The 10,334-nt window shown below is 46.4% G+C and overlaps 1 protein-coding gene across 1 annotated transcript in view; it reads right to left on the bottom strand.

Annotated features, from left to right (window-relative positions):
• Positions 1-902: 902 nt before the first annotated feature.
• Positions 903-10,334, bottom strand: part of Gm9265 (predicted gene 9265) — a 34,142-nt gene continuing 24,710 nt past the window's right edge. Inside the window, exons 3-4 of the mRNA XM_017315276.1 lie at positions 7,291-7,689; positions 903-2,078 (exon numbers count right to left, since the gene is read on the bottom strand). Coding sequence (XP_017170765.1) covers positions 1,953-2,078; positions 7,291-7,665 — 501 coding nt within the window. The 5' untranslated portion in view covers positions 7,666-7,689 and the 3' untranslated portion in view covers positions 903-1,952. The remainder of the gene's footprint in view (positions 2,079-7,290; positions 7,690-10,334) is intronic.

Below are 10,334 nucleotides of genomic sequence, written 5' to 3'. Positions count from 1 at the left end.
GAGCATAAATTAATTTTATGCCTCAGTCCAGTTTTTTAAAAAATATTAATAACAGGGAGGATATTGTAACCTTCCCTCAGCCTGAAGCTGGCTGAGCCAGACCTGGACCTTGCTGTCACTAAGGAGATTACCTAGGGTGGAGCCTTCCTCCCTAGATCACTCAATTGTTCAGACACTGTCTCTGTTTCTCTTCAAGATACTGCTACCTGCTGAGAGGCCCCAGAGGTATTCTGGAGACTATGCCCTATCCTGCAGGTCATCACCTGCAGTTGGTTCTAGTCTCCAAGGATGAAGTGGTGGGAATGCTCCTCCCCGCCCCCTTATAAGTGCAGTAGCCATTGAATATTTGAGCCTTGATCAGAACTTTGTCTTGGCTCCATTTCTCTTTCATATGCCTAGTTTCCCTTTCTTTAAGTGCCGGCCTACCACTCAGGTGTACCCAGGCCATGTGAGCCGAGCCGATGGACTGCTTTCAAGAGTGCTGGGTGACATTAGCCAAGGCACATGCCCTGTTTGGCCCTGAGGGACTGTTTCTGTCCAATATCTAAAACACCTTCTAGCCAACAGCACCTTTCTCCTTGAAGTGAGGTGGGAGCAAAGACGATGTCTGGCCAATCTCAGAGTTTCCAGTGCTCACCAAGGACAGATGCTCAGTGGGTGCTTCCTGAACATCATCAGACGGTCTGGGTCTCAGTCTACAGGTTCTGTGGCTTTAAGCAGAAGGGCCAATGGCCTTGCTGTGTGTGGAACCCACTGAGTGGGGAAAGGCTGGCATGGACTACTCTGACTAAATTCTCGGCTGTTCCAGACATTCAAGGTCTTTCTCCATGTTCACCACTTATCTGCTTCATCCCCACACTCACGGGAGAGTGAACCATGAACAGGGTGCTTGTGGCAACACAGGAAACTCACAGACCTTGGTTTATTTGATCATTTTAATATGCCAGACCAATAGAAAGGAAGGATGGAGCACACAGGAACACCTGTATTTGCAGGATGGAGGGCAGATGTACACAGCCTTGGGCATGCATGTATCTCCTGTGTAATTAGGCAAATGAATACATAAATACCACACAACAGCCAGACTTGGGGGTGGGGAGAATCACAGGCCACAGGGGACCATGCTTTAAAGGCAGTCAGAAGCTTTAAAAAGAGGGGCTAAAGAACTTGAAACTGGATGACCTGTTTCTCAAGTGCTATGCATCTTTGCTCAAGGATGTCAGGGAACCAGTCCCCTTCCCCGAGCCCCCTGAAAGCTTTGCATTTTATATAAAGCAACTAAAGGAAGCAAGGGAAAGCCCTTCATGAGAGAAGCAGTGCGGCTGTGTGTCTGTGTGTCTGTATATGTGCACGTGTGAGCATGTAAATGTGTGTGTGTGTGCGTGCACGTGCCTGTGTCTAAATGTTATTTCTAAAGTGTACTTGAGCGGAAAAGAAACCAATAAAAATTAAAAAATAAAATAAAATAAAAAGAGGGGCTAGACCTCACTTTATACAAAACTTATATATTAAAAGTAAGGATACCACGGTATATACATTAAAGCAGCTTTGGTCAGAGAAAATGAACAAGGGAGGTGGAGCCATGAATAGGAAGGGTTTGCCTATCTACTGTCCATCTTCTTCATCCTCACAAAGTCACCTGGGAACATAGAATAAATCAGCTGGTCTTGGTAAGATACTGAAAAGTCCTGTCTGGTGTCCTTAAGGGCTTCCAGGCCCTCTGTGGGCAGGGAAAGAGGCATACAGCTGAGAACACTTGAACCATTAGAAGGAGCCAGCCTGGACTGAAGGAGGAGGGACATCTATGGGATCAAATAGAGGAGGGAGCTGCATCCAGCCAGACCAGGTGAGTGTGATGTGCTGCCTGGACCCAGGTCCTGAGAGAGCAGGAGAAATCATGGAGAAGTCCACTTTTGCAAGCAAAGCTGAAGATGGCAGGTCAAGCCTGTGTTTCACACAACTGTGTAAAGCCCATTCCACTCAGAACTGGCTAGCACTGCTGGGATCTCACTGCAGCAACCGGACAATGGATGGATTCCTCTTGGCACCTTTGTTGAATTCTTCCAGGGACATTTTGCCTGAGGAATGGAAGAGGGAGACTTAGGATTAGCCAGTGCTCTGGTTAAAGTCTGGAACCCTCTGGAAAATGGACAATGTCCAGTCTCTTCTCTCTCTCTCTCCCTCTCCCTCTCTCTCTCTCTCTCTCTTTCTCTCTCTCTCTCTCTCCCTCTCTCTCTCTCTCTCACACACACACACAGAGACACACATACACACACACACATACACAACACACATATATTGGGACATATGCCATTTTGAGGCACACAAGTGGTCAGAGGACAACTTGTAAGAGCTGGTTCTCCTTTCAAGGTGTAGGTAGTGGGGAATTGAGCACTAGTCATGAGGTTAGGTTTGGTAATGAACTCTGGGGCCTGAAGTAAGCTGATAGCCCCACCTAGAGGCCTGGAGAGCCACCACGATCTGGGGCATCTGGGGAGACAAGACAAATAATGGCTGCAGGTCAAATTACATTTCTGTTACTGTGATAAAAATCCCCTGACTAAAAGCAACTTAAAGGAGGAAGTTTTCTTTGGTTTACTTCTAGGTTACAATTCATCACTTCAGGAAGTCAAGGCTTTAAAACCTCACAGGGCAGAGAGAATAGAGTTATGAGCACCTGGCTCATAATGATACTCTGCACTTTTTTTTTCTGATACTCTTCTATTGCCTTTATTACACTGTTCAGGCCCCCTGTCTAGAGAATGGTAATGGGGTTTCCCACATCAATTAACCATCAACACAACCCCCAACAGGCATGCTCATAGACTGCCATGATCTAGATGGATGGTTCTCAGCTTTTCTAATGCTGTGACCCTTTAATGCAGTTCCTTGTGTTGTAGTGACCCTCAACCATAAGATTATTTTCACTGCTACTTCACAACTGTGATTACACTATTGTTATGAATCTAAATATGAATATTTGTGTTTTCTGTTGGTCTTATGCCACCTCTGGGAAAAGTTCATTTGATCCCCCAAAGGGGTTGGAACCCATAGGTTGAGAACCACTGATTTAGATAATTCTTTATTAAGATTCTTCTGAGCTGAGCAGTGGTGGCACACATCTTTAATCCCAGTACTCAGGAGGCAGACTGGTGGATCTCTGGGTTTGAAGCCAACATGGTCTAAACAGAAAGTTCCAGGACAGCCAGGGCTACACAGAGAAACCTTGTCTCTAAAAAACAAACCAACAAGCAAAAATGACTCTCCTTTATGGCTGATGAGATGGTTCAGCAGTTAAGAGCAGTTGCTGCTTTTGCAGAGGGTCCTGGATAAAGTCCCCAGCATCCATAGGGTGGTTCCCAATCATTTGTAACTCCAGTTCCAGGGCGACCCAGTGCCCTTTCCTGGCCTCTAACATATCACACAAACATACATTCAGCTAAACGCTCATGTAGAAAATAAATACTAAATCTACAATAAAAAATAAAAAAAAAAGACTTCTGAGGTGATTCTAAACTGAGTCAAGTTGACAGTTAAAACTATCACAGCGCCCCCTAGTGTAGAATCATGTGAGCTTCGGGTGTTGAGAGCTATCCACCTTTGCTGTCCTATTCTTGTGGTTTTCTGGACCAGTTTCTCTGACAGCCCAGACTTCTCCTCTCTTGAGTGCTAGCAGGTGGCCCCTGGCTTAGAGGGCAGAGTATGCGCTCAATGGCCTCCATTGTGAGACACATACAATTGGACAAGTGCACAGTGGGGACACAGTCTCCATTCTGAAACTGGTGAAGGTCCTGGCTTTGACAATCAGAAAAAATGGCCCTCCATGTTAAGTGTGCCACCAACATAGTGCTACTTTAGACTCATACCCACGCCAGTGGGCTTATCCCCATTTCACGGAGAAGAAAGACAGGCTTGGGAAGTGGGCATCCTCAGTTTGGTCTGTTGGAACACAAGCCTCCGTGTCAGAGTACACAAGAGAGTAAAGAACACTTTAGAAAATGGCTGAAAGGCAGCACCAGGAAAGAGGCTGCATTTCATTGTGTGCGGACAGGTTTTGAAAAGCATTTCCTTGATGTCTGGAAAGCTTTTGCTCTTCCATGGAAGCCTTGAGACCCTCTGAGCCTGGTCCTCAGCTCACCTGCACAGAGCATTGGAGGCTGTTCATTGCTCTTTCCTGTACATTAGCTTACATTCAATCTCAGTGCGACCGGGGGAGTCTTTCATGCCTTAATGCTGCATTTCCTGTTGGAACAAAACCCAACCAGTCTTGGCTCTACAAAGCTACAGACTGGCAGAACCAACTCACCATGCAGCTACCTCATCCTTGCTGAGGTCCTGTGAGAAACTCAGCCAAGGCACAGCAGGACCTCTCACCACCTCACCTGCTCCTGAGACCTGCAATTTTGCAGCTGTGGTAGAACCTCAGAGTCCTAGGTAAGATGAGGCTCAGTGGTTTTTATGGTTGATGAGCCCCATGAGTATCCGGGATGCCTCTCATCCCAGGATGATGGCCTTGATGGCCTCTCAGAATCTCAAGACTCAACACCTCTTGATTCAGTGTCTCACCTTTCAGCCACCAGTGTGACCCTCCTCCCCTCTGCATATATACTTGTGGAAATAGTAAAATGACTCTTTCTGTCAACATGTGTGCTAGCTAATTTTATGTCAGCTTAATACAAGTTATAGTTATGAGAAGAGTGAGCTTCAGTTGTGAAAATGTCTGTATAAAATGTCTGCAGGAAAACCTGTAGGGCATTCTTCTCTCTCACTCTTTCTCTCTCATTCTCTCTCTCTCTCTCTCTCTCTCTCTCTCTCTCTCTGTGTGTGTGTCTGTCTCTCTCCCTCCCTCTCTCCCTCCTTTCCTCCCTTTTGTTTTGTTTTGTTTATTGAAACAGGGCTTCTCTGTGTAACAGCCCTGGCTGCCCTAGAACTCCCTTTTTTAACCAGGTTAGCCTTGAACTCACAGAGTGCCTCCTGTCTCCTATGAGCTCCGATTAAAGACATGTGCCACCATGCCTGACCAGAGGGTATTTTCTTAACTAGTGATTGATGGAGCAGAGCCCAGTCCAGTGTAGGTGGTACAACCCTGAGCTAGTGATTCTGAGTTCTATAAGGAAGCAGGCTGAGCAAGCCATGGGGAGCAAGCCAGGAAGTAGCAACCCTTTCATGGTCTCTGTATCAGCTCCTGCCTTCAGGTTCCTGTCCTGTTTGAGTCCTGCCCTCACTGCTTTTGATGATGAACTGTTATGTGGAAACTGTGAGTGAATAAACCCGTTCCTCCCCAAGTTGCTTGTGGCCACGGTGATTCATCAAGGCAATGGAAACCCTAACTCAGTCAACGCGGATGAAGCCTGCAGGTCAGAGGGTCTACTGGCATGCCCATGGTAATAGAGCCCTAGGAAGGGTGCAGGATGCAGGCTAGGTGTACTAGACACTGAATTCTTGTCCCTCAATCAGAGCAGAATCAAGTGGGCTTGAAAAGTGCAGGCATGCGTAGGGAAGAGAGTGTATCCCAAACACCTCTGTGCAATCAACAGTTTCATAGGCTCATTTACTTCCCTCTCCCCACCCCTACTCCCTCTCCCAATTCTCTCCTCTCACCCCACCTGCTCACTCCTGCCATGTTTCCTACCTTCATTGTTTGTGTCCATCTTCCTGAAGATCTCATCTGTTCACTTCTAGGGCATGGACTTGTCCTCAGGCATCTTCATCTTGTAGATGGCCTGCAAAGGGGCATCTGTGAGTGTGCTCTGGAGGACAGAGGGTGGGTTATGGTCCTTGCTCAGCTAACCAAGAAGCATGGACAGGGCAAAGTCAGGACCCTTCTCTCATCAGAACAAGTCTCACAGACAAGGTGCTGGGCAAAGGGAGCCGGGAAAGTTTAAGTGACATTCAAGAACACAGGATACAGCTGGGGCGTGGAAGAAAGGAGGGCTCCTTGGTTCAGAGTAGAGGGGAGGTTGTTGGGGAAAGCGTTTGTCTGAAAGGAGGATCTTTGGTGGGAGCTGGGAAATCCTGGAGGGAAGGTCAAAGGGGAAATACATTGAGCCCTGCCTACCCATGGGTCCTGAATCTGCAGATTCAACAAACTACAGGTGGGAAATAGTCTAAAAAATGAAACTGGAGGTACACAGACAGTTTCTTGTTATTTCCCAAATAATACAAATTATTATTAACATCTATAGCCATTGTATTAGTCACTGTATATAACTACTTTACTTATTTTATGGATGTATGTAATTATTTATTTGGGAGAAATGACCTCACATGGAATTCAGAGGACAACTTGTGGAAGCTGGTTCTCTTTTCCTACCATGTGGGTCTTAGGGATCGAACCCAGGCTGCCAGGCTTGGTAGCATGCACCTTTACCCACAGAGTCAGCTCACTGGACCAAATACAGAGATGGTTTAGAGCATGGAGCAGGAAGGATGCAGGGTGCACATAAGCATCACTCCTGTGAAGAACTGACTGCTGACTCATCCTTTACTGTGTCGTTCTGATTTCTATAGGAAGCCCTACAGACAGCTAATGTGTGTGTATGCTATACATGTGTGTGCAGATGAACACCCACCCGTGCAGAGGCCAAACAGGAATCCCAGTGTTCACAATGTTCCCATTTCTCTCTCACTGAACCAGGCCGGGGCTTACCATTGTAGCTAGGCTGCCTGCTCAGCAAGCTTCTGGGACTCACTTGTCCCCTAGTTCTAGGGTTTTGGGCATGCTCAGCCACTCCTGGCTTTTCTGTGGGTATTGGGATTAGAACTTAGGTCGTCATGCTGAGTATCAAGTGTTCATCCCAACTGAGCCATTTTCCCAGTTCTTGCTTTGACAATTCTTTTTTGTTTGTTTGTTTGTTTGTTTCTCGATACAGGGTTTCTCTGTGTAGTCCTGGCAGATGCTGGCACTCACTTTGTAGACCAGGCTGGCCACAAACTCAGAAATCCTCCTGCCTCTGCCTCCCGAGTGCTGGGATTAAAGGCATGCACCACCATGCCTGGCCACTTTGACAATTCTTAATCACCTATCTGAGCCTCAGATCTCATTAGAAGTTAAAAAAAAAGACCCATTTGATAGAAATGTGTGATGGATGAGCTCAGCTGGGGCCGGATGCCCAGCAAGCAATCGATAGATGCTTGGCTTTTATGTTATTCTCTGCAAAGACATGCAGTCCTTTAGTACACCAGGTAGCAAGTGGGCAGAGGAATGACCTGGCCTGGTGTATGGGGTCGGGGATGGGGGTCCTGGATCCCTGCACTCCCCATGCTCCAGGCCATGTCAAGTGCAGGTACCTGCACTATCTCCAGCATTTCACTGCAGCTGATGTAGCCATTGCTGTCTAGGTCAGACATGCTGAAGGCCCACTTGACCTTCTGCTCGAGCTTGCCCCAAGAGGTCATGCTCACAGCAATGATGAACACTCGGGAGTTGATAGTGCTGTCACTGTTGGTGTCAAAGGTATGGAAGACATGTTCAGTGAGCTTGGAGGCATCTCTGTAGGGGAAGAAGTTGGGCTGGATCTTGAAATTGTCCACGGTCAGGTGGCCAGTGGGACAGTCATTGAGGAAGCCCATGTACCACTCCTGAAGCTCATGGTCGGTGAACTCCTTGTGATTCTGCAGGTCCTGCAGCACCTCAGGACGTAGCTTGCTGTTCTGCTTGTCCATGGCAGCTGGCAGTGGAGACTAAACCTGCAAGGCCAAGACACAAGGTGAGCTGTCAATATCTGAAACCCCAAGTCTGGCTTCCTATCACACCCTACCACCATGCTGGCTAAGCAATATCCTCTGTATGTCCAGTGACTCCCATTACAGCAGTGGTTCTCAGCCTTCCTAAAGCTGCATCCCCTTAATACAGTTCCTCATGTTGTGGTGAACTCCCAGCTATAAAGTAATTTTCGTTGCTACTTCATAACTGTAATTTTGCTATGGTTATGAATCCTAATGTAATATCTGATATGCAGGAAGGTCTTAGGTGACTCCCTGTGAAAGGGTCATTCGATCCTCAAAGGGGTTATGATAACACAGGTTGAGATCTTCTGGGCCAGAAGAACTCTAGACCATGATAATGCAAGCTCTGACTTTTAGCATTTCCAGGATGGCTCTCCTCAGGAGGTACAAAATGGTTCTATATAGCATGGCAAAACCCAGAACACTCTAGGAAAGACAGAAAAGATATCTTTTTATGGCTAAATACAGTCTACTAGGAGCATGCATGCAGATTCGTGGTAAAAGGGACAGGGAGAGGCAAGACTAAATCAGTGGAAGGAAGCTTTGTCAAATGTCCTGTAAGGGTTACACAAGAGTCAGGATCGAAACAAACCCCTCAGCTCATCAGCTTGGGGCAAAGGGGTCTCATTGACTCAATCCTGACTCTTCGCTTTGAACAACTAGTTCTTTTTCTCGTAGGGGGGGACCCGGTGTGTTTGTTTGTTTTCTTGTCACAGATACATCTTCTGATGCTGCATAGTAAATAAATCATGCCTGCATAGGGGGATGTTAGTGGTTCACATTCTTAGCTAACACAGCTAGGGCAAATTTAGAACTAGGTTGACACCCATCCTGAGTGGACTCAGGGAAGAAACTAGAGAACAGGAACATGGCTTTGGCCCTTCAAAGTTCAACTTTTTTGTCAGCAACCCTAATTTTATGAATGACATTAAAAAACCCCATTCTTTCCCAGATTTCTGGGTTAATCTGGGTAAGTAGGGTTTCATGGGGACCCAGGTATTAAAGCTTTTAAGTATGTTGACAGGGGTTTTTAGACCCACCCCAAGACCTCCTTGTCCCCCTCCATACAAAACTGGGAAAAGTTACCGGCACATGCCATGCTGTTTTAACCCTAGAAGAGACAGCTGGGGACCTTATGTGAGTCCCCACTCTTTAGTTTGGCTATGAGATATTGTTCTGCCAGGGAGATCTAGAATTAGCATCAATCAGTTGGTGAATGTCGATGTGGATGTGAACTGCTGAAACAGCCCCCATGGAAATTCAGGACTGTGCTTCATTGACCAGCACACCACACTTCAGTCTCCTACAAGGTCCAAGTGTGAGATCCTGCAGTGATTGGCCATTGGCCATTAAACTCGTTCACTTGCCTACCTCAATTTTGATTTCTTTCTTTCACAGTAACACACCTGCATAGCTCAGTTATTTTTGAAATGTGTAGAAGAACTAGTGTGGGTGAGTCTCCTCTACCCAAGTCCCAAAGGAAACCACTCTGAACTGCTCAGAGGCTTATGAATTCTAAGCACTAGGTGCTAGTTCCTGTTAAGGAAGATGAGACATGCACTCAATGTTACCTGCTACCTCCCCTGTCTTCTTCACCTCTTTCCCAGGATGTTAGCGTTCAATGTACATATTTTATTTACTTATCTACAGGACTAGGAGATATTTAAAGTTCCTTGTCCAACACAGACATATGGCAGCTTGATATTGCCTTTCAAAGCACACATTTACTTATCTAAACATGTCCTCCCCTGTACAAACAACCAACTCAAATGTCCACAGTATCTTGATCAGAAATAATCACCAACTTAGGTAGCCAGGTGCCACACATCTGTAATTCCAGAACTGGAGGGTAGAGGCAGGATTATCAGGAGTTCAAGGTCATCTATTACTATATAGAAAGTTCATGGCCAGCCTGAGCTACATGAGACCTTGTCTAACAAAGTTATATTAAAAGAGAGAACAGGAAGGCCAGTAGTGGTGCATGCCTTTAACCCCAGCACTCAGTGACAGTGAAGACAGATAGGAGTTCAAGGAAGGCTACCCTGGGCTACAGAGCAAGTTCTAGGATAGCCAGGACTACACAGAGAAACACTGTCTCTCTCTCAAAGACATACACACCAACATACCCACAGGGGGGTGTGGGAGAGAGAGAGAGAGAGAGAGAGAGAGAGAGACAGAGAGAGAGAGAAGCCAAGAAACAGAGAGAGATCTACAAATGGAAGAAGATTATGTACAAGGGCATGTGGTGATTGATGCCATCTGTGAGAAGAAGTCCGATGGGTTTGTGAGTGGAGGCCTCCTGTGGAAGAACTTACTGGAAAGGAAAAGTTGAAGTGGGGAATTGGCTGAATGGAGAGGTACCTTGTAGGACTTTTTGTCGTGTTTTCCTTTGTAATTTTATTTGTTAGTTTGTTTTCTGAGAATAGGTCTCATGTAGCTAGAAAGGAGCGATGACACTATGTTCTTCTCAAATCAGTTTATTCAGGAACCTTTCAACAAGCATGCATGACTCTCTCTCTCTCCAGGAATAGTCTCTTGTGTATCTCTCCACCCCCAATCGCAATCCCTTATATAACCCCTCAACCACGCACCATCAGCCCAGTCCA

Source organism: Mus musculus, chromosome 12 (assembly GCF_000001635.26).
Source record: "Mus musculus strain C57BL/6J chromosome 12, GRCm38.p6 C57BL/6J".
In the NCBI taxonomy this organism is placed as follows: Eukaryota; Metazoa; Chordata; class Mammalia; order Rodentia; family Muridae; genus Mus; species Mus musculus.
Note: the sequence above shows the minus strand (reverse complement) of the source record. Positions and strands in the feature narration are given on the sequence as shown.